We start from the raw sequence: 26,785 nt of genomic DNA on the forward strand, positions 1-26,785 counted from the left end.
TGAACGTTTTATCTTCTGTGTAAAACTACACTCAAATAAACCGTATCCTTCAGCCAATTAAACAATGCCCACAGAGATGTGTTTGATTTTGTTTTGTTGACATAATCCAAAAAAATTGCAAGTGAAACAATCCTGTTGCCCGTCAAGATTTAGAAAACTAAAGTCACTGAAATGGGATTTTTTTTATATGTAAAGAAAATGAAACTCTCACCATTATTGAGCGCTTCCGTTCTCTAAGTGACATATTTTGTAAAAACTCTATTTATTCTTTATTCTGACGTTAAATGTCCAACTATTACCATAAATATACCTAAAAGGCAGAGGTTTAGTGAAAATACACGTTTGGTTTTTGGTAGCTGTTAAAGAAGAGAAATAAACATCTTAAAAAAGAAACATTTATTGAAGACATTCTTTAATGTCAACAGCTGCATTTGATATTAGAGTGGTATTCAAAGAATAAAAAGACACTGGGACAGCACATAAAAAAATAATTTTCAAAATAAAACAAAAAAACAAACAAAAAAAAAAAAAAGGTACACAAACAACTCACCAATCTCATTTTTGAGTTGTAACACCTAAAGACTACTTAGTTCCATACTGATGTGTAGTCTTTCTAAATAGTTATATAATATGGCAGGAATACAGAACTACCACTAGAAAATTCCCAAACTTAGGATATGTAGTGTTAACTTTACAAAAAAAGGAGTTTAACACTGTACATCATAAAAACATTAAATATACACATGATCTTGTTCAATTTGACTTGTGATTCAAGATGGCGAACTGAGTACATTGGGATTACATGGCATAAACAAAATCTTCAGGTCCCATCCTTATGAGATTTACTCATCATCCTCATCTTCCTCCTCTTCCTCCTCCTCGTCTCCCTCCTCTTCTTCCTCATCGTCGTCATTGGCTGCTGCAGCTGGTACTGAGTCCACTCTGCCCTTCGTGCGGTACGCCACAATATCCTGTGGAGAGTAGGACAAAATTTGTTTTAGCTACACCAGTGAATTTTCTGCATCAGTAACTAAAACTAACTCAGAATCTTACTGAAAATATAGAAACACAGTAGTCATATTTGAACAGGACTCTCTAGAAGTACATAGTAGCCACTCACCTTGTCATATTTCTCCTTCAGCTTGGCAGCCTTCTTTTCGTACGGCTGCTTTTCTTCCGCAGACGAGCCGTTCCACATCTCTCCGAGCTTCTTAGCCGTGTCCCCGATGGAAAGCCCAGGGGTCTCCCCCTTTACCTTGGGGCGAAAGTCGGCACAGAACAGGAAGAATGCAGACCTGTGGGGGGCGTAGGCGTAGGGGGATTAATCGTTGTAATAGCAGTTTAATGGAATAAAAAAACAATTTTAATTTAAAAAAAAAGGTACATACGGTGGTCTCTTAGGGGCATTTGGGTCCTTGAATCGCTTCTTCTTCTGGCCCTTAGGGGGCACGTAGTTCTTCATTTCCCTCTCATAGCGTAGCTTGTCCTGTTTAGCCATATCTTCAAACTTCCCCTTCTCCTTTGGCGACATCGTCTGCGGCAGAGAGGGACAGAGAAAGAACATCTACAATGCCGAACACAATTGTAACAAGCTTGATGTTCTAATTGAACTGTTTCAGATTACTAGGCCTTTCAAGAAGATACGGAGAACTTGACAGTTGACCAGAATTGGACAATTTTACACCTCACCTGCTCTGATAAGTGATCACACGGTTGGAAAAAAATAAAAAAAAAATTGGATCCTTTATGCTTTCAGCTGAATGCGCCACACCAGACGTTACCAGGCTACTTAACAACACTCTTTTCTGCGCACGTTGTTCCTGATGTAAAAAGACCAGGGTATTTTCAAGGGCTATGCATAAAAATCGATACAAAGATTAATATCGATGTTATTAAAAATGATTTAATATCGATATTCTGGCTTTCAATATCGATATACCTCCCAACCCCTAGGGGGCGTTATTAAGCGCACCATTACTGTTCACAGCGAGGAAGTGCAAGTGAGACAAATTTGCGGAATGGCCGACAGGATTTTAGAAGCGCCTTCGTCCCTAAAATCAGATGTTTGGTCACATTTTTGGTTTCTGTGATAAGTTAAATGTATTGAACTAAATGCATTTTATTTTCCTGTTAATATATCAGTGTTCAATAAATTGAGTATACATATAATATTTAGCTGGTTTTGGTGATCGAATGACTTTGAGCATTAATTTGAAAGTAATAAATATTGATATTGGAGTCAACTCAAATCAAGCTGAGCTATGAATCGAGAATCGTATTGAATCAGCTCATCTTAGATGATACCCAGCCCTAATATTTTCAGCATCAGTGAGGTGTTGGCAGACAGGTCTAGCGCAAAAACAGTAAGAATGGTCCAGAAATAAACTGTAATATACGACCATTGCATGTTGGGTGTTGATTCAGGATGCTTAGAGGGAGTTACGACCGCAGCACATAGCAGGAAGCTGAACATACTACAGGAAAGTTGCTCTATTTTAATATTTTTAATATATCAGTTCCATTTTTTATTACTGTACATGCTGGACTTGGAAAAATTCTGAGCCTTTTGGAAATATCAATACACAATTGGTAATGCCAACCGTGACAAGCCCATTAATCATTCCAATAGAATATAAAGAGAAAGCAAATAATTAAATAAAAATGTATCTAACACAAACAGCAAATTTAACTTTCATTAGGAAAGTTGTTGGGTTAATTCAAGCTTCCACGCTTGGGACACATTGCTCTGCTCTTGGACAAGGCAGCCAATCCCAGTCCAATCGGTGTAACGCTGCATGAATCTGTGCGTGTTTGTGAGGGCAGCTGGGTGATTGTGACTTTCCTTCAAAGTGCTTGGATTTGTCTGTATCAATATGAAAAAAAAAATATAGATTCATCTGTGCAAGTTTTTTTTTTTTTTTTTTGTAGCACTGGTGGCTTTTTTAATCGAAAGTAAGACTGACAGAAAGGGAGCTGAGAGAGGGGGAAGACATGCAGGAAAGGACCGCAGGCAGGAATCAAATTCTCAGTTATCCGAGTCGTGGCAAGGGCAAACAGGCTTAAATAGGAGGCAATTGGACTTTTTTTCAGTATATGTCTGAAAACAGTTCGACACCTATTAGGAAAAAAAAAAAGACTTCCCTGTAAATGAGATATGTTCTGTGGAAAAGCATTAAGACTTTAACAGCAGAGCCTTACAAGAATCAGTGAGTTAGAAATACTCTGCAAAAACCTCTGCTCAGCGCAGTAGTAATGTTTACCTTCCATCTCTCAGAGCATTTCTTGGAGAACTCTGAAAAGTTGACGGATGCATCGGGATGCTTCTTTTTATGCTCCTCTCTGCACGTTTGAACAAAGTAGGCGTATGAGGACATTTTGCCTCGGGGCTTTTTTGGATCCTTCACCATCTTGACTTACTGGGAAAAAAAAAAAAAAAAAACAGGAAAAAAAAAAAACAGACAGGAAAAATATGCATCAAAGTTGAGTCATATAACAGCAGCGATAATATGCAAATCCCTCCCTTGCTCAACTGCGTCCCTGGCTTTGTCAGTCCCATCTATTGTTTAAACAGGGAGGATGGGAGGAGCAGGAGGAGGGGTGACTGATGAGCCTCTGCATGAAGGGCCAACATTACAGTTCTCTAATCAACAGCCTGCTTCTCCTTACTGCAGCTTTGGGCATCCACAGTGTTATAGTTGTAACCAGGTGAAAACTGGTAGCTGCAATATGTTTGAAGTCCTCTCCTGGTGGCGGCGATCCCTGTGAGCTGGGCTTCACAGCGCGTAAATGAATACATTAGCGAAGGCCTCCGCCTCCTCTGACCGCCCGCTAGCCGTTAGCCATTATGGCTCCGCTCTCGCTTTTGTGTCCTCTTGCTTTTTAGCGTTAGCTCCGAGCTAACTAGCTAGGCGGGGAGTGCTCATTTTATGAGGCGATCATTAAAATGGCTGATTAGACTGATTAAAAAGGCGCAGGCGTCTTGTTTCTAGAAACACTTTTTTTTTTATTTCCTCTTCTACGTCACTGTAACTAACGTTTGCGTTTTACTCTGGGATTTTTGTTAGCATTAAAGTGTAGTTTTTTTTTTGTTGTTGTTTGCTTTGTTTTAAGTAGGCATAGTGTCGGAGAGAGATGCTCCGGCTGTCTCAACGCAGGCGGGCTGCCTCAGCACCACTCAGCGCTAACCTCCAGCCAGCAGCTAGCCTTAGCTTTAAACGTAGCAGCAGCAGCAGCTACCGTTACCAGGCTAACGCGGTGGTGCTAGCATAACAGGGGAGCCCTCCTCTCTGTCAGCTGCTTGCGCGCGAGGTGACGCTGCTATCCCCGAACGAGTAACTTCTAAATCTACCGCCGGTTAAGTCGTCCGTTGTTTCGTAAGTAGCGGCTAACGGCGGAGCCCGGGGCGTCTACGTAGGGAAATGAGCATCATTAACCAGTTTGGTAGTGGGTTAGCGCCCCGTCCAGCTCAGCCCACAGCCAAACACGCAGAAAGGACAAACACAAAGCAAAGCTAGAGCACAAGCCAGCCGGAGAGCTTGGCGCCGCGGCTGTGGACGCTTACCCCGTCGGCCAGTTGTACCTCTCAAACAATGGGGCGAGAAGCACCGTGAGTGCGCGGTCTTTCGCCTACGAGGATTCCCGTGTTTATCCGGTGTGTTCGGCTCCGGCTGTCGGACATTGGCTGCCGCCAACTTCTTAGATATCTTATTGGACACTCGCTGCCCGAGTCCCGGTTGTGGCGCGGTTGGCTGCCCAAAACGAGACGGGACGATGGCGCTAAACTTGAAGTTTGAGTGTCCCGTCGGCGACTGTCTGCGGGGGCATGAGAACGGCAAATCACGCACGGTGAAGTTTGCTGTGAAGTGCTTGGTGTTGTTGTTACAACATAACTAGGACCATTACTGAAGAAAATGAATACATAAAATAAAAAAACAGGAAGCAGGTCTACTAGTAATAAAATAATGATGGTAAAACCAAAATAGAACTAATTATGAAAATAATAATAATAATTAGTGAAGAATTCACTATTATTTTTTGTAAAAACGTCAATTCTTTGAATTTACCATTTATTTCACAGATTGGTATCAGCAAATAGTATACTTAGTACTTACTTGGTATTGAGAAATAGAATTGTATCTTATTTTTTAACTTTTTATTTTATCTAGGTAATATTTTTATATTACTAATATAATATCAGATATAATATCTGAAGAATATCAGAAGTTCAATAATTTAAATAATTAAATAATTAAGCATATTAACGTTTATTAATAACCTTTTATGAAATTGCTCTAAGTGTATTGTATAACGGCAAACGCCATTTGGAAAGAACATGGACGTACTGACATTTGTTTTTCTTCTTCTTACTGTAAGATAAGTTAATATCCTTTTTAAGACTATGTCTCTGATTTCTTTCAGTAAAAAACCAAACAAACAGCTTTTTATTAAATTTGATAGTTTTTCATAAGAAAATATCTAAAGCCCAGTTTAAAAGTTTGTAAGATTAATGAATGGACCTACAAGTAGAGATCCACCAATTAGATATTTTTTGTTGCAGATTTACAATGGAGCATTGACCTGATAGCCTCATATCTCTTTAAGAAATAATAAAAACATCTATTTTCTACTTTCTGGAAAACTTGGAAGTTGAATCTTCCAATCAATGTATTAATATCTCCTTCACTATCAATGAAGATCAACAAATATATTAAATTTAACCAGGTTATAAGGTAGAGGTATTTATACAGTTACCCTAACAAAAATAATTTACAGCGTATCTGATATATTATTTTACAAGACAGTTTGTAGGTTACAACCATTATTTTTTTTTTATTAAATACACATACAATTTAAGTTGTGATCAATTTGATATTTGAGAGAGAAAAAAAAGCTTAAATCTGTTTTTTTTTTTTTTTTTAAAAAAAACATTCATTCATTAATTAGAACTGTGCCCTACACAGGATCTTGGTAACCTCAGTAACTGGTTTCACACTGAAGAGAGTATATGTCAGCACAACCCAGTAGAGCTCACAAATGGCACATGCACCGGTTAGGAAAAGATGAAATGTTATGTTTCCAGGCAGCAAGTTACCACTCAGGCTCAGTCAAACATTAACTTGCCAGATTCCGGTGACCAACGTGTTTCAAGATGCATTTTGAAATGCAAGAGTTGGTTGAAAAATGTTTTGTGACCATGGTGTTGGTAACAATCAGTTTCATACAGTACTTTGCCATAAAAGGTTGCCTTTATTATTCTCAGTAGGAAAATAATTCAATCACTTTTGTAATTTAAGCAACTTCTCTCTGTGCCCATACCACACACAATAACACAGCCGTGGTTGTGTTTAATTAATAATTTAACATCTCCCCTATGGAGCAGCACCCAGCAGCCATTTGGTGGTTAAAGCTCTTGATAACAACAGGGCTTTCACACGTCTTGTTGGACTTTTACATTTAAGGCTTAATCCTGGATCATAAAATTGCAAAAGTACATGGAGACCGCTCTAAACTGTGATGACTAATGGCAGCCAAAGGTAATGTTAAGCCACATATCTGCAAGGATCAGTTGATTCTTTTGACAAAAGAAAGCTTTGAATTGAAAAAAGAAAAATGTTGTAAATGATGTATTTTGTTGGGTCTCTATCATAAGCTATGATGAAATGTTTCATTATTGCTGTTGTATACAACAGATACAGCTTTAGTTATTCATTCATAGAGCACATTCAATGCAACATAGGTTGCACCGAATGTACAGGCTAAATATTTAAAAGAAACTTTAGCACAATAAAATAAAATGAATTATTGAACAATATAACAAAAAGATATGCCAAAAGTGAACAGTGTGTTAAATTGATTAACACATTAAATCAGTGTGTAGGAAATCAAGTCAATGAGAAACATGCTGCAGTGTAATGCTCTGCCTGGAAATAAAACCATTGTACAGAGATGTTTTCAGATGTTTTTATTTTATTCATTTTTTTATTTTGCATTCCCGGGCAAATGTTACCTTAAGTGTTGGACCATTCCTGAACATTGGAGCATAGACTCAAAATACCCCACCCCCTTTGGCTGCTGCCTGGATCTGGTAACCTGGGAAAGTTAGTTTGAACATCTTCAAGGTCTGGTTGATGTTTGAGTGTTCAAACGATCTTTGAAAGATTGTGATGCCTTTGCTCTTAGAGTCTTAAAATATAATAAAACGTTTTTAAAAATTATTGCTAAAATAGTCTGAAAGCCAATGCAAGGAAGCAAAAAGCAGCATGATAGTTCATCATGTAGTTCTGCAAGGAGAACACAATTTTTACATCATTTTCCACAGTATCACATCCCATAGAAGAAAATGTATCCATCCTCTTTTTGTAAAAAAAACAAAACAAAAAAACATATATATTTTTCTGTAAAACCTAAAAGTAGAGAAAAAGTGGTTCTTTAAAATGACAACTTGTTTCCTATAGTAGATATTTATCAAAAGGGATAAGTTGTTTCTTCTCAAAAGGTCACTCACCATTTGAGGCTCTAAGTTTCATTTATCTGGACTAAGAGCAAAAATGGTTATTTGGACTGTACAGGTTGCAGACGCCAGGAGCAGGAGAAGACATTGGTTAACAAACCTCTGTTTTTGATATGCCAACATTTCTTTGTTTTTAATTTTTGTCCTTACAGAATTGTGTTTGTGTTATTATCTTGATTAATAAAACTTATTTTTTTGTTCATAGAACGCAAACAATGGTGGAATCCATATGAAACATCTCACAGAAGACAGTTTGTCTACCAACCAACCTCGGCTCCAGAAATCTTGTTACATAAGTAATTGATGACATTACCCCTAAATTTAGAATTAATGCCAAGAGCTTGTTTGCTTTTATATGCTTACTTCATGTTAATGTACACATAGGCACCCGGTCTCAACCACATTTAAAGACTCTTCTTCACATCCTGGACCTCTTGGCTCAACTGTATATAATGAGGAGTATTACTGGAAGCCGCAGTGTAAACCGAACCGCATTTGCACAGGAACAGCCTCGGGACACTGGAGAAACAACCCACATCCCAGTCAGGTCTGTATTTAGACCGTGCTAGCCTCAGTTTTGATTAGATTAAATATTTGCATAGCCTTTAAAATAAGCTGTGTTTTCTCAAAGGGATTTATTGTCTGGAGGTTTCCGAGAGATACTCCTTGCTGTTCAGCCGCCTCTCCTCAGAAAGGGGTCCCATGTGATGGGGAGATTTGTAAGGCCTTAGGCGCGCAGTACTGCTCCATCTACACACGTGACTTCAAAGGATCATCTCAAAGTATGGGGTTTGATCTGTCTTGAGCATGTAGAAGTAACTACAGAAAATATGGACGCTCAAAATTAACGTCCTACCTCTGTAATTATTAGCTCATTTTCTTTTGTTTTTCCACACCACTTCTTTGACAGGACCTGATGAAAATAATAAACAAGATGAAAAGCTTGCGGCTCTGCGCATCAAGCTTCAGAAACGGGAGTCTCTTCCTGCTGACACCGAGATGAGAGCCAGTTATCGGCCGCCGAAGCAAAAGCCTGAACTTTTGCCAAACATTTACCAACACAGCAACATGGATCAGAGAGCTCTCTGCCGTGGCATAGGTAGCGTATTCTCAAAAACTACTACACATGAACATTGGTTCTGTGTTTTATGCTTCTATCCTGATCAATAATTTGCACTGCAGTTCCAACAGTTATTCAAAGACATGTCCACACTCAGCAGAGGGGCACAAACCAGACAACCTATGACAGGTTTTTTGGAAATAGCGTCAACTATCTCCCGCCTGACATAAAGGCTCTGCGACCCCATGAGACTCAGCAGTTAAAAACAATCTTACATGATGAGGGTTAGCATGATTCTCGTTCCTTGACTCATTTTAACAAGTCACAGATTTTCATAGAATGTTTTCTTACATTTGGATTTCTTTCTTGAATTTGCAGGACAGGAAACTGGGAAAGCAGCTTTAGGTAAAAACACTTGTTCAGGAAATCAGGGTAAAACGAAGGAACTTGCTGCTGTTTTGCAGAACCCCCAGTCACCAGTTTGGACATCCAGCTGGCCCGGACCTTTGTGAACCTTAGTAGGAAATTTATTATCTCTGCGTGTTCATTTTTTAGGAATATTTCTTTATTTCAACTGTATGAACAGAAACCTAAACCTGCCTAAACCTTTTAACATTTTGTTACATTCAAACCTCAAACTTTAATGTTGTTATTGCTATTCTTTGCAATACTGACACAAAGTAACACATTTGTGAAATGGAGAGCTTATACAGTACCTCAATGAATAAATACTGTAATGTGCAATTTGTATTCTGTTTCTTTTACTCTAATACCCATAAATTCAATTCAGTTCAGTTTTGTTTATATAGCGCCAATTCACAATACATGTCCTCTTAAGGCAAGACAAGGTAAATTTACTTGTATAGCACATTTCAGTACAGAGACAGTGCAAAGTGCTTTACATGATTAAAATATAGGAAAAATATAAAACAGAATAAAAGCAAGAAGGAATAATATGTAGAAACCAAATAGAACATGGGAGAATAGAAGCTAAAAGCAAACATTGAAAACAGTTGGACTACAAAGTTTAACTAATGATGTTTCAGTAAAACAGTTTAATTAGAACAGTCGAAGCCAATCCTAAAAAAAAAAAAAAAAGTTTTTAATCTTGATTTAAAAGAATTCAGGCTTTTCTCACTTTTACAGTTTTCTGGAAGTTTGTTCCAGATAAGTGAAGCATAGGAACTAAATGCTGCTTCTCCATGTTTAGTTCTTGTTCTAGGTATGCGGAGTAGGCTGGACCCAGAAGACCTGAGTGGTCTGGATGGTTGATACATTGATAACAAGTCTGTGATGTATTTAGGTGCTAAGCCATTCAGGGATTTATAGACTAACAGAAGTATTTTAAAGTCTATTCTCTGAGATACAGGGAGCCAGTGTAAGGACTTCAGAACTGGGGTGATGTTCTCTACTTTCTTAGTCTTAGTGAGGATGCGGGCAGCAGCGTTCTGGATCAGCTGCAGCTGTCTGATCCACTTTTTAGGCAGACCTGTGAAAACACTGTTGCAGTAATCAATTATTCTAAATATAAACGCATGGATTAGTTTTTCCAGATCCTGCTGAGACATTCGTCCTTTTATCCTGGAAATGTTCTTCAGGTGATAGAAAGCCGACCTAGTAAATGTCTTTAGACTCAAGGCACTTCACAAAACGTCAATTCAGTCAAATCTGACAGACAGATCCCAAGTCATATAAAACAAAATGCAACCCGTTGCAATGATGGTAAACCAACAGCATCATGAAGACAGAGAACATGGCAAACAGGTTGGAGATAAAGTTGTAGAGACATCTTATACAGGCTAAGGTTACAAAACAATACCCCAGGCTTTGAACATCTCAAATAGAATCGTTCAATTCACCGTCTGAAAATGGAAAGAGTATGTCCCAGCAGCAAACCATGTCTTGGTTTGCAGCTGTGTGAGCCAAAACTGACAAGTCGGCCGAGAAGAGCAGTAAACACACGGCCACTGTGGAGCAGCTGCAAAGATCCACAGCTCAGATGAGAGAATGTGTTCACACAGGGCAATTATTAGAAGTGTCCCTCTCAAACAGAGTGGAAAAAAGAAAGCCATTGATGGAATATGTTATAAAGCTGGCAGTGTTATGCTATAAAATACCGGTACTTGTAGCTGCAACTGGAATAAAAGGTATTTTTTCAACTTATTGGTAGGGAGGAGTGAATGCACAGAACAAAAGACTTTTCAAATATGTTTTTGCTTTGTTTGTAATGTGAAGTAAAAAAAAAAATAATGAAAAAAAACTTGATGAGCACTTCTTTAAGAGACTCCATATAGCACATGTAAATAGTGTGACATGAGTGATGTGTCTGCATCTTATGTGAAGATATTTTTCCAAATTTCCCTTATTCTGTCGTTTGGTTGTGTCAAAGTATTAGATTTTTATTTTTTAAAAAAGGTTTTGTTTTTCTCAGCATTAACAGCTGTTTTTTTTATTCAAAGAAACTGTTTTGATTGCCTACAAGGCATTTTAGCTATGTTTTAAACATGAACTGCCTGGTTGTAAGAAAGCTTGTTAAATATACATGGTATAACATTTTTTTTCACATTAAGTTGTTCAATATATCATTAGTTTGTTAACCACATGAAGCATGATGGTAACTATTGCTCTCTCTGTTAAAGAGATGCCATGTTTTGTGGTTTCAGTTGTCACATTTGGTTTCTTGGTTACCATCTACCACCTGTGCTGCTCAAGTGTAACGCTAGAGCCAGTGTCAGGTAGACCAATGGAGAGATCTATCTGTCTTGGTGGATAGACAAAAGGCATTTCAAATCCCTTAGGTTTTAGATACCATTAGACATAAAGGAAAAAAAATTCAAGAATGCCACTGGAGAAAAACGTTCGCCCTTCATCAGCTTCAGGAAGATTAGAAAGCAACCACAAGACCAGGTATTCCTCATTCTCATGATATTGTAGATCCCATGTGAGAATCTTTATGTGTATCTATATCTATCTATCTATCTATCTATCTATCTATCTATCTATCTATCTATCTATCTATATATTAATATATATATATATATATATATATATATATATATATATATATATATATATATATATATATATATAGCTGTGAGATGAAAAGAATGAAATTGAGGCCGTATTTTGCTTCTGTTTAATTCTAAGGAAATGTTTACTGTTGTCATGGTTTGTAAAGCAATAAGCACCGTTGCAGGAAGTTTGGTCCCCTGAGAATTGTAATGACAGTTTCATGCAAAGTTTTTTTTTACCTCTCGATCACTCATGTTACAGCCAGAAACTCAAAACTTTCTGGCAGTAACCCAAAATGGGAAAAGCTGTAAGGAGTTTGAACACTTTTGCCATATATTTATAATGTTAAATACAATGATGATTATGAGACTCAACGTCCTCAAAAATGTTTGAAACCACACAGACTGCTGTCGTGAACTTCTTTTGTCTACTTCAGAGAAGTGCCATATAGCAAATTTATCAAAAGATACAAACACACATCTGATCATAATGTGAAATCCTGCAGCATCCTCGCTGAACTGGAAGGCACGGCGCAGAGAATAAAGAAAGCATCTGTGGGTTGGCCTGAAAAAGCAAAGGACTTTTTAGCCCCTCAACATTTGGGTGTTGGTGAGGACAACAAGGACCCAGAATGGCAGGAGCGACAGGTATTGAAACAAAATAATGGAAGGAATTTTGTCACACATGGAGAAGGTCAGATCAGTACTTTTTCCAACTTACAATTTTGAGGTACAGTTTTGAAATGGTCAAATGTATGTGAATGTGTCCATCTCGGACGTTTTGCTAATTATCTAGTGCTGGTATTACCATCACTCAGTCCTCATATGAACCTCCTTTTGCAGAGCTGCAACATTCAACCAGCAGATGTCACTAGTGTGCTGTGGCGCTTCAATTAGCCTGCTCGGTCTAAGCTATCAGAAAGTGATGCTTTGCTAATTTACATAAATAAAGTTCATGATCAGTTTACAAACAGTCTGACTGTACATCAGGCAGGGCAATCTTCCCAGAGCCCCAAAGCATCTCAAGCTGTAGTTGAGCCAACTGCATACAAAGTTTCTCAGGAAATTCTAATTTGAGCTTCTGAGCTGACAGGAATGATAAAATGATGCAAGAGGCCCGGTTGCCAGTGCCCAGGCTCAAATTGCCGGGTTTCCATTGCAGATGTCAGTCACACTCTCCTGCTTAATGTAGCAAGCAATGTGCCATAACAGATTAAGAGGAGCAGGCTCAGGAGTTCAAAGTTATGCATCTCTTATGAAGGGATTTGGAAAGCAGTGGAGGTTATGCGAATGCTCTCACCATTTCCATCACTCTGACTGATTAAACAGTTATCTTACAAATTCAGGGAATACCGTAGGGAAACTTCAGCTCTAGTTACATCCTTGAGTAATTAAGCTGTTTATCCCTGTTATTTATTAATGGTAGATCAAACAGCTTCCAGGATGAAGGACCAGTTGCTAGGAAACCACTGAAAAACTTACAAGAGTTGTAAACTCAAAGAGCATAGCCTGTTATCTGCTGATTTTCATTCTCAAAATTAAATCATTTGTTTCTTCTTTTAGCCCTCCAACTTTATGAACTGTCTGGTGAGTGGATTTGTGCGGACCTAAAACAGACATCTAACTAAAAGCATTCATCTAAGTGCCTAAAGTACTTCATGAAGTTATGTCTTTAATTTTAATGATTTTTTTTTCCAATTCTGTTTCTCTTTTCATTTCAAGATCAATGGAAAGATATCATTAGATAATCTCCAAAAAATGAAATTTGCACTTGAGGTAATTGGAAAAAATTTACCTTTTAAAATCCAGCTGCAAAGTTGGTGCGAGAAATGTCTTTTTTAAAACTGTTTTTTGTACAAAGGAATCTGATGCGAGTGGGAGAGGATACACTGATGTAGAGAATTTTGGATATATTCTGAAAAAGTGCTTTGAAGTGACTAACATGGTAAGATATAATTTTTTTAAAATAATTTAAACGTATTCTCAAATCTGAATGTTTTTTTTTTTTTTTTGCAGTCTTTTTGGAAAGTCTTTGCATATAGTGCCTGGCAAACCTTTTATTGATAATAACACTTTTTTAAGTTTTATCATGTTAGAACCGGTACTTAACCATCAAAACAAAATAGCACGTAACTGTGAAGCAGATGTGATTTTCAAAACTCTTTATGAAAGAAAAAAAAAACAGAAAACTGATGTGTGCATTTGTTTTCAGTATTTGTTTTTAACTTGATACTCCTAAAGAAATCTAGGGCAACCAGTTGCCTTCAGAAGTCACCAAACCCATAACTAGGGACCACCAGTGTGTCATTTAATCGCAGTATAAATGGTGTGGTTCTGTTAAGCCCTCCAAGGTTTGTAACGGCCCATTAGTGTACAAACAGCATAATAAAGATCAAGTAACACACCAGACAAGTTAGGGACAAAGTTAGAGAAAAATTAAAAGCTGACTTAGGTTATGAAACAACATGGTGAGCTTTGGAAATCTCACTGATCACTGTCTAATCCATCTGACAAAAGGAGAGTATTTTACAACAGCAATCCGATTAAGGCATGGACTTAGCATTAATCAGAGAAGCCGCAAGATGCCCTAGGGTAACTCTGGAAGAGTTGCAGCGATCAACAGAAGCTCTGATTGAAAGTAGCCCTAAATAAATCTCAGTTGCCAAAGGCCATGAAGGGGACACAGATGTGGGGAATGTGCTCAGTTCAGATGAGACCAAAACTGGCTTGCATTCTAAATTCTATTTGTGGCAGAAAACTAAAAATGCACACACCATCCCCACAGTAAAACACAAAGCATCATGTGGGAAGACCTTTCTTAATCACGGTCAGGGACAATTGTAAGAATTGATGGAAAGGTATAGTTATAGCTAAATGCTGTGTAATCTTGGGATGGAAATGTGTTGAAGATGGCAGAAGACTTTAGGCTGAGGTGGAAGTTAATTTTCCAGCAGCAGAATAACCTGAAAAAATACAGTCTGTAGTAGAATGGAATGGTTTAGATCAGAGCGCGTTCATTTGTTAGAATGGCGCATACCTGAATTTATCGCTGACTTTTTGTTGAGTCTTGGAAATTGCTGTTCAGATACTCACGATACAAGCTTGAGCACTTTTGAAACGAGAGAAAGAAAATCTGTCTCCATGGATAAAATTGTGGTGGGGACATGTCTTCAAAAGACAGCCACTTTAAATGCAATGAAAGGTGGTTCTGTGGTGATTGGTGTGCTTGGGGAAGGACCAAACTACAAAGAGGAACCACGGGAAACCTGACAGATTCAAGAATTTAATAGCAAACAGTAAAACCTACAAATGGCACAAAGAGAACAGGAAATATGCCACGGACAGGGAAAGAGGATGAGAAGACGGAGAACCGGAGTACGTGACAGAATGAACAAGAATCCATCAGTGAGTGTAAACCAAAGAGTTTAAATATTGTCAGAAGTGTGAAGAAATATATTGAGAGTAGGAGGGAGCAATGAGGTGAAAATGAGGAACAGCTGAGGCAGGAGGGAGGTGGAGGAGCTGAGGGAGGGAGACTAATTAACCCAGAAGAGCAGAATGGAAAAGTAAGGCAAACCTAGGAAGAAATCTTAACGAGATCTTACAGAAATAACTCAAATTGAAAAAAAGAATAGACTAAGAAGGTATGCACAAGGAATTAACTAAAATGCCAGCGTGAAAATATAAACAATATCAAAATGCAGAAAAAAAACATACATAATTGATGCCGAAAAACTCAAACACCTGAGGATTATAACAGGTTAAAATTTTTAAATAAATGGGCTGAATACAGATGCGCATCAAACTTTTCAGATTATTATTTGTAAAGAATTGAAAACCATATTTTTCTTTCCATTTGATAATCATGCATTAGTTTGTGTTGGCCTCTCACATAAAAATGTGTGGTTGAATCAAGGCACTGTAAATTTAGAAGAAGGAAAATCGCTTATTTTCTTTTTTCATTTCTGTATTTTACAGAGCAATGGACAGATTCATAGTTTGTTTAAAAAGATTGATTACTCAGATCAAGGAAGGATTTCATGGGTGAGTTATATTCACGTTGTGTTTGAGTGTAATGGAGCACGCCTGATAAGAAAAAGAATCTGTAGAAATCTTAGCAACAATATTTTACCCAGGCTTTATTAATCAAGGGTATCTGGAACAGAAATCAGCATAGTACTGTGGGATATAGCTGTCTTTGTAGTGTCAAGTTTACTTTATACGAAAGCCTTTGAATAGCTTCTATTGGTCCAATAAACCTACAACCTACATTGATGGATTTTCACTATACTTTGTTAGACATGTAAAAGTAAAAACAATTTAAGAAGTACCTAAATTAATCTCCACATGCTTTGATATAAACAAGTTGACCCTTATTTTATAATAATAATAATAATAATAATAATAATAATAATAATAATAATAATAATTATTATTATTATTATTATTATTATTATTATTATTATTATTATTATTATTATTTACAAAGGTTTGACTTGATTAAAATGATCATCTCTAACAGGCAGGAATGTCATTTGTGATTCAGGCGGATTTCTCCAATTATCTGCTTGAGCAGCACAAAGCAAAGGAAGAAACTGTGAGACGCACCAAGAAGGTGGCGTTTAATTTGCCAGCCACCATGAGCGAATGTGGTCATGGCGTTCCCATAGTCAACATCCACTCCCTTCATGATGGCACCGTGTTAACAGTGAGAGAGGATGGGTTCGTGTGTGAGTGGAGTCCTAAACTTGACCCTCAGAGGACCAAGCTCATGTTTGTATGTGCTATCTTTTAGAAATTTAGCTGAAATGTTCATTCATTCATTAAGTCATGTAATTTTTTTAACCTATTCTTAAAACAATCTTAAGAAATAGGAGGCAAAACAACATATTACAGAGCAAAAAGCCATTAGACAGGAGAATATACAGACCCATTAGAATTTTATTGAAAAGTTGATTTATTAAAGTAACTCAATTCCTTAAGTGAAACACATTAAATAGATTAACTGCAGACCGACGGATGTGTTCAAGCCTTCATTTCTGTTAATTATGATGATTATCTGCTTACGACTAATGAAAGCATAGAATATTACATCAGACCAATACAAAAAGCTTCCGACAGAAATGTGGGCTTAATGAAAATAATTTGTTATACCAGCAGCAAAGTATCCAAAAATTCTGGCTACATTTAAAAAACAATATATACTATGAGTCAAATACAATATGATAAGTGATTTGTCCTTTTCATGAAGCTGGTAAATTTAGTTGTTGAGAACAGTACATGTACGATACTTCATGAATTTCTTCATCAAAACTCACCATATTTTGATAAAGCCATTTTAACACAGGAAATTGTCCCTTTTCATAGAGTGAGGGACCTGCCAATAGAAGGTCAAAGTGGGTAACTGATTTCGCTCTGATGTCGGAGTACAAAAAGTTGATGATCGGAACAGGGTGACGACTTCTTATTAACCTTACTAAATGCTTTCAAAATGAGAGGCTGGGGTCACTATTACTTTTCTTGAATACTTTATTTTTCAGGGATGGAGAGATTCAGTTCTATGAACTTTCTACTTTGAAGCCTTATTGCCAGATCAGTGGCTTGGAAACAATACCTTTAACTTTAGACTATGGGTGAGCTGCAGAAGAAGACATTGAAAGTACTTCTGCAGTTCTCTAGCTAATGTTCTTTATTGCGTTCTTTTTTTATTTGCAGCTACATTGGCTCTGACAAATGTTGTTTTCTATATGGAGACATGGAGGTAAGTTCTTTTTCAAAACCTAATTTAATTACATCACCTACACGCAGAGGCGTAAATTAACAAGTTGTATTTAGCTGAGTCCCCTCTGGAGAGAAATACACTTTTAAGACCGGGTTTACTGTGCAATATTTACTTCAGTGATATTATTTTAAAATAATTTTATCCGTACTTGAGTACGAGTTTTGGCTACTCTCACTGCACTGAGAGATGACCAAGTATGTTTTAGCCAATCACAGGCAAACATCCACACAGTTCATAGTAAAAAGAGATTTCTTGGATGTAAACAAGATTTGTTTTGTCGTAATGCACCATTTGGAGGGCAAGTGAATACACAGTTTCTCCAGTCACTCAAAGTAACTTGTTAACAATTGTAGGTTCTTCTTTTAAACGCCTTATATTATGATGCTGTGAGATTTGAAACGTTACGTTTGTATACATTTTTTATTTCTTAAACTTGCTATTTAATTTAAAAAAATGTATTATATGATAATTGAAAACACCAGAATGTGGACATCATTTTAAATTTTTGCCTCTCTGATTATAGCATTTGAAACAATTAATCAGACATTATGATTAAACAGATACTTAGTATTTGAGTTGTCTTTCCACCAAATCGGCATTTACTCCTACTTTAGTAATTAAAAAAAATCTACTTGTTAAATCACTCGTTAAATCACTCGTTAAAAAACATGTTAAAGTAATACTACTGTTCCATCAGTACAGTTTTTTACACTGCTGTAAAAATGCAATGTCTGCACAGGAGACCATTTATTATTGTGTTTGTGTTTCAGGGATGTGTTACCATCCTTTTGCTGTCCTCTGCTGATGATACCCTCAGGTAACATTGCTTTTATGAGGATCTACTACCATTTTAATATTAATTTTTGCCACATTACAATTTTGTATTCTGTAATGAGAATGATAAGAGACATAGGCAGTGTATCAGGTTGCATTTGTATTGAGTTTGGTTATTCTTAAGCAAAATATTCTTTAAAGCCGTCAAAGCGGGGTCAGGTGTACCTAGCAGAAACATTTGATGCAAACTGCTACATTAGAATCAACAGATTATAATTTAACAAAGCAATTAAGAATCAATCTCCATTAATGAATTGATTCAACTGCTTAAAAAATAATATTTTTTGTTGATAAGCATTTTCCTTAGCCAGTTACTGTTGATTTTTTTTTCCATTGTGAAAGAGAAGACCATCAAAGACCATCAAAGCATCAGTTAGAGTTGAACTGAAACAAAGGAAAACGTTTGGGTAACTGAAGAATCTGTGATATAATAAAAAAAAAAAAAACTATACAAATAAATAACTATTTCCAGAAAGGTATAGGGTTAGCCTCTTTATTTGGAAACAATGTTTATGAAGCTGAAGGCAGAGTCTCCTTTATCTTAGGAGTGTAAGCAGTTGGAAAACACCAGGGTCATTGAAAGCACCCAATATGAAGACTCAGAAATGTGCTAATAACATAGAAACATTATACTCTATAATTAAATATAATATCAATCTGGACGTAAAATCTGCCAAGAGAGATAAACTACATATTGATATAATCTGCTGTGTTCTCAAGTTACTGCGATTTTTGAAGCAAAAATTATCATTTCAGTACTGCTTAATGTGAGCAATTTATTATTTAGCTGTTGCTAAGAGAACATGCTGAATGTCTGACTTTTGTCTGTGAACTCCAAGACTTGATTTGATTTAAGGTAACTGTTAATGCATCCAGTCTGTAGCTTTTTCCCAAAGCCTTTGAGGTTCTGTCAAAAGGTCTTCATCAGCGGTTGAAACGAGCCATTAAAAGTTGACTCAGTAGCTTAACTGTCGCCATGTCTCCCACAGCTAAGAAGTTATTTTGAGGCTTTGCAGTAAATTAGAGACCCGGTGATAATAAAAAAAAAAAAAAAGCAGAGCAAAGCGTTATGCTGCCACGTCCACACAAACACAGTATGTGATGGAAAATTATACCTTGCCTCTCTGCAGGTCTCACCAATCAAACACGCATTATGCTGTGCGCCGCCGTGTCTCTTAGGTGATCAGCTTCAAACCTGAAAGTAAAACTGAAATTCTCTTTTCACAGATTATGGAACAGATTACCAAAGGATGAAAATGTACCTAATATTGCTATTAAAAATGCTGCGCTCTCTCCAAACGTGACATTTGTCAGGTGGAAGGTCCATCATGACTGGGTGACACAGGTAAAGATTTGTGTCTACGCTTTCATTACAAGACAATGACAGCAAATTTTTGATTCAGATCAAGTGATAATAGATCATTTTTGTTCATTTTGATGGTTTGACACAGAAATGTAGACCATGTTATTGCCAGATAAACTGCTGTCTTTACATTTGTACAAATGGGGCCCATCAGCATAAGGCAAGTCTCAGAAAGTCGTTGCTATAGAAGCAGATTGTCTAGAGTTGCACGTCCAAGCATCTTAATGAAAAGCTAAGTGGAAGGAAAAAGTTTTGTAGAAAAAGTTACACAAGCATGAGGGACAATCACAGCCTTTTTCATTGATTTTATATGTATTCTTACCTTCTGGACAAATTAAATTCGGGGTTTCATTTGCTGTAAGCCATATTTAACAAAATTGACATAAATAAACATTTAAACACACAATTTTCACAAGTTCACTTTCTTGATGATATACTATTGAGATCCACTTGTATATGTGCAGAGCTGATGCATCGCTCAACATGGCCGTAATCCACAGGCTAACCATGTCTCTTCACGTGAAACTAAAAATCTGAAACATTCACATGGCTCTAGCTTCAGAATCAGAAGAAAAAGTTTATGGGGCTGTCAGGATGCAGCTTATTGGCTGCATGCTGAGCCTCTCTCCCTCTCTCTTGTTCCTGCGCAGCCTGATCAGTTTCACCTGGCAGGCTGCAATTAACCCACAACTGCTTCCACCTGTTCCCACCGCTTTATCAGACTCACCTCTTTCTGTTCCCGTCGCCGGTCCATAGCGTTCACTCCCGCTCAGTCCCTGCCAGTTTTTCTTGTCAGCTCCGTTTGTACCCGTCAGCCTGAAGACTCCTTTCACCTGGTCTTGTTACAGTCAGCCCAAAGACTTTCCGACAGTTTGTTTTCTCCAGTATTCAGCTCAGAAGTTCAGACCTCTACCGCTCGGCTCAGACGTTCAGACCTCCACCGCTCGGCTCAGACGTTCAGACCTCTACCGCTCGGCTCAGACGTTCAGACCTCCACCGCTCGGCTCGGACGTTCAGCCCTCCACTGCACGGCTCGGACGTCCTGTGCTCCACTGCTCGGCTCTGAGGTTCTGCTCGCATCTGCTCGGCTCTGAGGTTCTGCTCGTTCAGCCCTCCACTGCACGGCTCGGACGTCCTGTGCTCCACTACTCGGCTCTGAGGTTCTGCTCGCCTCTGCTCGGCTCTGATGCTCTGCTCGCCACTGCTCGGCTCTGAAGCTCTGCTCGCCACTGCTCGGCTCTGACGTTCTGCTCGCCTCTGCTCGGCTCTGATGCTCTGCTCGCCACTGCTCGGCTCTGACGTTCTGCTCACCTCTGCTCGTCTCTGATGCTCTGCTCGCCACTGCTCGGCTCTGACGTTCTGCTCGCCTCTGCTCGGCTCTGATGCTCTGCTCGTCTCTGCTCGGCTCTGACGTTCTGCTCGCCACTGCTCGGCTCTGATGCTCTGCTCGGCTCTGATGCTCTGCGCTCCACGGCTCTGCTCAGATGTCCTGCTCTCCAGTGCTCGGCTCCAGAGTTCCTCCCGGTCAGTCTCTCCACACTCCTCCTGCCAGCCAGCTTCTACACCCTTCACCTCCGTCCGTTGAAAGACTCTGGTCTAATCATCCATCTTCCACACTATTCAATAAAAACTCACTCATAAGAACTGACTCTGTGTGTGCGTGCTGTGTCCGGGTTCATCCCAGAAAAATATATCATAACATTATGGACCGGCCAAGGGATGAACCCGAGCACGCACAGAGCCTGGTGTAGAAGCTGGTAGGATCTGCCTCGCCTCCGGTTCGTCTCGCCTGGGTCGCAAAGTTGCGACGCCACGCTTCTGGATTCATCTTGCCTGGGTCGCTGTGTTGCGACGCCACGTTTCTGTCTCGTCTCGCCTGGGTCGCAGAGTTGCGACGCCCCGCCTCTGACTCTGTTTTCCTGGTCCGCCTTCCCCGCTGCTCAGCACTAAGGACGGCGCTCCTCGTCGTCGCTGCCCAGCGCTAACTTTTGCTGCTGCCCAGCATATTCAGACTTTGCTGCCCAGCGCCTTCTGGTTTTTGTTTAGAGTTATTTTTTGGTATTGTGTTCTAGATCTGCTTTAGTTTCTAGTCTTTTTGTATATTTTTTATTGTTTTAGAAGATTTATTTCCGCCTTCTGTTCTTTTGTTTTGGCTCAACCTTAGATTTTGCTTTACTTAGGATTTTTTGAGATTTATGTTGCTTTTGAGTATTGTGTTTTATTTTGTTGGTTTTGTCCGGGTTTTTGTGTCCCAGGTTTACTCTAGTCGTTCGGGGTTTTTTTTTAGTAGTCAAGTTTTTGGTTTTCTTAGTCAGCTAGTTCGGGTTTTGTTCTCCGTCTTCTTGTTTTAGCCATAGCCCTGATTTAGTGTTCTAGGTTCGCCTTAGTCTTCTGAGTTTTGTTTTTGAGTTCCAGTTTTTATTTTAGACTTCTTGCTTGCTTCTGTACAGATTTCTAGCTCTAGTTATCTAGTTTTTCATTAGTTAGTCGTACTTGCCCTCATCTCCCTGTTCTGTTTCGTTTCATAGTTTTGCCTTAGCTTTTGGTTCCTTTCCTAGTTTACCAGTCTTGTTTTGATTTTTCAGTTTGAGACCCTGTAGTTTCGTCAGCCCTGTAGTTTCGTAGTCCCTGTCTAGCCCCTGTAGTTTCAGTCTAGCCCCTGTAAATCCAGTCTAGCCTCTGTAGTTTCTGTCCTAGCCCTGTAGTTCTAGTCTTGTTCTGTATTTGTTTTTTTTCTTTATTTTAGTTTTGTTTTGTCTTTATTTTTCCCCCTTTAGTATTTAGGTATCAGGGTTCCTGCGTTGGATGGAGTCCAGCGTTCTTAAAGGTCCCTGCGTTCTCTAGGTCCCTGCGCTTTCTAGGTCCCTACACCCTTCTCCTGTTTTCGTTGTATGTTTTGCCCTGTTTAGGTTAGTTTAGTTCCCTTCCGTAGTTGTTTTGTTCTGTCTTGCCCTAGTGTATCTGTGTTGTTCCCCTGTTTAGGCGCATGCAGGTCGCCGCCAGAGCCCTCCGGCGCACCCATGTCGCCGGCTGAGCCCTCTGGTGCGCCAGACTGTCGCTGCCCTGCGCATGCAGGTCGCTGCCAGAGCCCTCCGGCGCTCCGATGTCGCCGGCTGAGCCCTCTGGTACGCCAGCCTGTCGCTACCCAGTGCACGCAGGTCGCCGCCAGAGCCCTCCGGTGCGTAAGTCGCTGTCTGTGCCCTCTGGCGCGCCTGGCCTGTTGCTGCCTAGCTCACCCTCTAGTTCCCTGGTGTTTAGGTCTTGTTTTCCTGGCGTTTAGATTTAGTGCTCCCCGGCGTGTTAGGACGCCCTCTGATTCTCGGTTCCCCAGCGTGTTAGGACGCCCTCTGATTTTCGGTTTCCCGGCGTGTTAGGACGCCCTCTGATTCGTGGTTCCCCGGCATGTTAGGACGCCCTCTTTTCTCGGTTCCTCGGCGTGTTAGTACGCCCTCCGTTCTTGTTCCCTGGTGTTTTAGATATTCCTGTTTCCCTTGTGCCCCGGCGTTCCCTTTGCGCCCCGGCATTCTTCTTCCTGGCGCCCCGGCGTTCTCCCCACGCCCCGGCGTTCTCTTCCCCAAGCCCCGGTGTTTCCCTCACGCCCCGGCGGGTTTTCCCCTGGCGTTTCTGTACACCAGTCGTGTTCCAGCAGGAGTTGTTGAGCCTTGGTGTTTTCGTACGCCTGTTCTTCCCTCTGGCGTTGTCGTACGCTTGTTCTTCCCTCTGGCGTTGTCGTACGCTTGTTCTTCCCTCTGGCGTTGTCGTACGCCTGTTCTTCCCTCTGGCGTTGTCGTACGCCTGTTCTTCCCTCTGGCGTTGTCGTACGCTTGTTCTTCCCTCTGGCGTTGTCGTATGCTTGTTCTTCCCTCTGGCGTTGTCGTACGCTTATCCTTCCCTTTGGCGTTAAGTACGCCTGTTCCTTCCCTTTGGCGTTAAGTACGCCCGTTCCTTCCCCTTGGCGTTAAGTACGCCCGTTCCTTCCCTTTGGCGTTAAGTACGCCCGTTCCTTCCCCTTGGCGTTAAGTACGCCCGTTCCTTCCCCTTGGCGTTAAGTACGCCCGTTCCTTCCCTTTGGCGTTAAGTACGCCCGTTCCTTCCCTTTGGCGTTAAGTACGCCCGTTCCTTCCCTTTGGCGTTAAGTACGCCCGTTCCTTCCCTGTGGCGTTAAGTACGCCCGTTCCTTCCCTTAGGCGTTAAGTACGCCCGTTCCTTCCCTTTGGCGTTAAGTACGCCCGTTCCTTCCCTTTGGCGTTAAGTACGCCCGTTCCTTCCCTTTGGCGTTAAGTACGCCCGTTCCTTCCCTTTGGCGTTAAGTACGCCCGTACCTTCCCTTTGGCGTTAAGTACGCCCGTTCCTTCCCTTTGGCGTTAAGTACGCTTGTTCCTTCCCTTTGGCGTTAAGTACGCCCGTTCCTTCCCTTTGGCGTTAAGTACGCCCGTTCCTTCCCTTTGGCGTTAAGTACGCCCGTTCTTTCCCCTTGGCGTTTTGTACGCCCGTTCTTTTCCTTTGGCGTTAAGTACGTCCGTTCTTCCCTCTTGGCGTTTTCGTACGCCTATATTTTCCCCTTGACGCTGTCATGCGTCCGTTTCGCCTCGGCGTTTCCCTCACGCCCCGGCGATCTCGCCCCTTGGGCCCCAGCGCTCCTCTCACGCTTCGGCGTTGTTTCTCCTTGGCGTTTCCACACGCCCGTTCCTTGCCCTTGGCGTTTCCATACGCCCGTTCCTTCCCCTTGGCGTTTCCATACGCCCGTTCCTTCCCTTTTGGCGTTTCCATACGCCCGATCCTTCCCTTTTTGGCGTTTCCATACGCCCGATCCTTCCCTTTTGGCGCTGTGTTGCGCCCGTTCCTTCCCTTTGGCGCTGTGTTGCGCCCGTTCCTTCCCTTTGGCGCTGTGTTGCGCCCGTTCCTTCCCTTTGGCGCTGTGTTGCGCCCGTTCCTTCCCTTTGGCGCTGTGTTGCGCTCGCTCTTTCCCCAGCGCTGTCAAGCACTCGCTTTTTCCCCCGGCGCAGTCAAGCGTTCGTGCCTTTCCCTGATGTGCCGCCCCCTGATTGTGCTTTGGCACATCAGTGTTCTCTAGCTCCTTGGTTCCCCCGTGTTCTTTGGCTCCTTGATTCCCCGCTGTTCTCTAGCTCCTTGGTTCCCCGTGTTCTCTGGCCCCTTTGGTTCCCCGTATTCTCTGGCCCCTTTTGTGTTTGCAGGCTCTTTGGTCCCTCAGTGTTCGGTTTTGACTCTTGCCCGCCTTCCTGGGCCCCCTCCACCCGCCCGGCGTGGGGATTCTGGGCCGTCCGGTGTCCGGCCTTGGGGGGGGGGGGTACTGTCAGGATGCAGCTTATTGGCTGCATGCTGAGCCTCTCTCCCTCTCTCTTGTTCCTGCGCAGCCTGATCAGTTTCACCTGGCAGGCTGCAATTAACCCACAACTGCTTCCACCTGTTCCCACCGCTTTATCAGACTCACCTCTTTCTGTTCCCGTCGCCGGTCCATAGCGTTCACTCCCGCTCAGTCCCTGCCAGTTTTTCTTGTCAGCTCCGTTTGTACCCGTCAGCCTGAAGACTCCTTTCACCTGGTCTTGTTACAGTCAGCCCAAAGACTTTCCGACAGTTTGTTTTCTCCAGTATTCAGCTCAGAAGTTCAGACCTCTACCGCTCGGCTCAGACGTTCAGACCTCCACCGCTCGGCTCAGACGTTCAGACCTCTACCGCTCGGCTCAGACGTTCAGACCTCCACCGCTCGGCTCGGACGTTCAGCCCTCCACTGCACGGCTCGGACGTCCTGTGCTCCACTGCTCGGCTCTGAGGTTCTGCTCGCATCTGCTCGGCTCTGAGGTTCTGCTCGTTCAGCCCTCCACTGCACGGCTCGGACGTCCTGTGCTCCACTACTCGGCTCTGAGGTTCTGCTCGCCTCTGCTCGGCTCTGATGCTCTGCTCGCCACTGCTCGGCTCTGAAGCTCTGCTCGCCACTGCTCGGCTCTGACGTTCTGCTCGCCTCTGCTCGGCTCTGATGCTCTGCTCGCCACTGCTCGGCTCTGACGTTCTGCTCGCCTCTGCTCGTCTCTGATGCTCTGCTCGCCACTGCTCGGCTCTGACGTTCTGCTCGCCTCTGCTCGGCTCTGATGCTCTGCTCGTCTCTGACGTTCTGCTCGCCACTGCTCGGCTCTGATGCTCTGCTCGGCTCTGATGCTCTGCGCTCCACGGCTCTGCTCAGATGTCCTGCTCTCCAGTGCTCGGCTCCAGAGTTCCTCCCGGTCAGTCTCTCCACACTCCTCCTGCCAGCCAGCTTCTACACCCTTCACCTCCGTCCGTTGAAAGACTCTGGTCTAATCATCCATCTTCCACACTATTCAATAAAAACTCACTCATAAGAACTGACTCTGTGTGTGCGTGCTGTGTCCGGGTTCATCCCAGAAAAATATATCATAACAGGGGCTCTGTTTAAATGACCTTCTGTAGTTTGTGAGCCCTTTGGACAAGGGGTTCATTTAATGTTTGTCTGTTCCACGCTCAAACTCAAGGGGAGTGTAACTTAAATTTCCCCTGACCCAAAAATAAGAGGTTTTCAATTACAAGTTCAGATTTCCACCACAAAATCCACAACATACAAAATAAATGGGTTTACTGAAGGCTTTGACTGGCTGAGTCTTTGGAGGATTTCAGGGCACTGACAATTTTGTTGCTGCCAGCGGCACTTGGGTCAGGGTGTTTGTGCAGGGGTAGGGTGGGGTTGGGTTCCTTCTGAGTTCTGGCTACCGAGGCGGGCTGATGCTGCGATGGCTGGGAAGTGCTTCTCCTCAGTGCTGGAGCTGACCTGTCCTGGCACATTGAGGCAACTATTTTCTCCATACGGTATGCAACAAACCTTATGGAGTAAAAAAAACAGTGCACTTAGGCCTAGTTGAAGTCTGGTTGTTTATTCAGTATTATTTTGTTTTAGTTAATATAACATATATTTACCTCAAAATTTTAAAACTCTCCTCAAACATTAGCAGACACAAATGGCTTTCTTGCTACTAGTTTTTTAAAAATACTTTTTCCAACTTTAATCCATGGAAACTAAACGAAATACAGATAAAAACAAAACTAAACAAATGAAACATACAAATTAATTACAGTTTCAAACAAATAAATTTACAGGGAAAACATTACCAGCACTTACAAAGAGGACAACTGTATTTACAATTCCTGTTGATTCACATTTCCTTCCTTATCTTCCTGGTTATCTTTCCTAAATTCC

At 41.1% G+C, this 26,785-nt stretch overlaps 2 protein-coding genes and 2 long non-coding RNA genes across 6 annotated transcripts in view; 3 read left to right on the forward strand and 1 right to left on the reverse strand.

Annotated features, from left to right (window-relative positions):
* Positions 1–379: 379 nt before the first annotated feature.
* hmgb1b (high mobility group box 1b) lies at positions 380–4,692 on the reverse strand. 2 transcript variants are annotated; one of them, XM_021310584.2, is made up of 5 exons: positions 3,667–3,998; positions 3,261–3,416; positions 1,389–1,534; positions 1,121–1,295; positions 380–971 (listed from the first exon to the last, which is right to left on the reverse strand). In XM_021310584.2, the coding sequence occupies exons 2-5, from the start codon at positions 3,405–3,407 to the stop codon at positions 843–845; spliced, it is 597 nt and encodes a 198-aa protein (XP_021166259.1). In that variant the 5' UTR covers positions 3,408–3,416; positions 3,667–3,998; the 3' UTR covers positions 380–842. The 2 variants fall into 2 exon arrangements, with proteins under 2 accessions (XP_021166259.1, XP_012707927.1); XM_012852473.3 differs by lacking the exon at positions 3,667–3,998 and adding an exon at positions 4,562–4,692 and having other exon boundaries at positions 382–971.
* Positions 4,276–8,063, forward strand: LOC118566696. 2 transcript variants are annotated; one of them, XR_004933236.1, is made up of 3 exons: positions 4,276–4,373; positions 7,716–7,806; positions 7,895–8,063. It is a non-coding gene; the product is annotated as an uncharacterized LOC118566696 (long non-coding RNA). The 2 variants fall into 2 exon arrangements; XR_004933235.1 differs by lacking the exon at positions 4,276–4,373 and adding an exon at positions 4,727–4,845.
* A 58-nt stretch (positions 8,064–8,121) lies between these two features.
* Positions 8,122–9,377, forward strand: LOC118566695. The gene is made up of 4 exons (XR_004933234.1): positions 8,122–8,292; positions 8,421–8,609; positions 8,693–8,854; positions 8,949–9,377. It is a non-coding gene; the product is annotated as an uncharacterized LOC118566695 (long non-coding RNA).
* Positions 9,378–11,310: 1,933 nt separating this feature from the next.
* The window catches only part of wdr95 (WD40 repeat domain 95), a 30,470-nt gene continuing 14,995 nt past the window's right edge, over positions 11,311–26,785 (forward strand). Inside the window, exons 1-12 of the mRNA XM_036150261.1 lie at positions 11,311–11,477; positions 12,088–12,229; positions 13,145–13,168; positions 13,304–13,357; positions 13,443–13,526; positions 15,560–15,625; positions 16,128–16,358; positions 16,949–17,034; positions 17,122–17,214; positions 17,297–17,342; positions 18,134–18,180; positions 19,425–19,542. Of these exons, the coding sequence (XP_036006154.1) occupies positions 11,410–11,477; positions 12,088–12,229; positions 13,145–13,168; positions 13,304–13,357; positions 13,443–13,526; positions 15,560–15,625; positions 16,128–16,358; positions 16,949–17,034; positions 17,122–17,214; positions 17,297–17,342; positions 18,134–18,180; positions 19,425–19,542 (1,059 nt within the window). The 5' untranslated portion in view covers positions 11,311–11,409. The remainder of the gene's footprint in view (positions 11,478–12,087; positions 12,230–13,144; positions 13,169–13,303; positions 13,358–13,442; positions 13,527–15,559; positions 15,626–16,127; positions 16,359–16,948; positions 17,035–17,121; positions 17,215–17,296; positions 17,343–18,133; positions 18,181–19,424; positions 19,543–26,785) is intronic.

This window comes from Fundulus heteroclitus, chromosome 18 (assembly GCF_011125445.2).
Source record: "Fundulus heteroclitus isolate FHET01 chromosome 18, MU-UCD_Fhet_4.1, whole genome shotgun sequence".
In the NCBI taxonomy this organism is placed as follows: domain Eukaryota; kingdom Metazoa; phylum Chordata; class Actinopteri; order Cyprinodontiformes; family Fundulidae; genus Fundulus; species Fundulus heteroclitus.

Bases quoted from the DNA above. Each gene is read 5' to 3' on its own strand.
- hmgb1b (XM_021310584.2), bottom strand. From the start codon at position 3,407: ATGGTGAAGGATCCAAAAAAGCCCCGAGGCAAAATGTCCTCATACGCC. The intron at 1,296-1,388 runs GTATGTACCTTT...CGCCCCCCACAG, and splicing joins AATGCCCCTAAGAGACCACC to GTCTGCATTCTTCCTGTTCT. The intron at 972-1,120 runs GTGAGTGGCTAC...TACTCTCCACAG, and splicing joins TGAAGGAGAAATATGACAAG to GATATTGTGGCGTACCGCAC.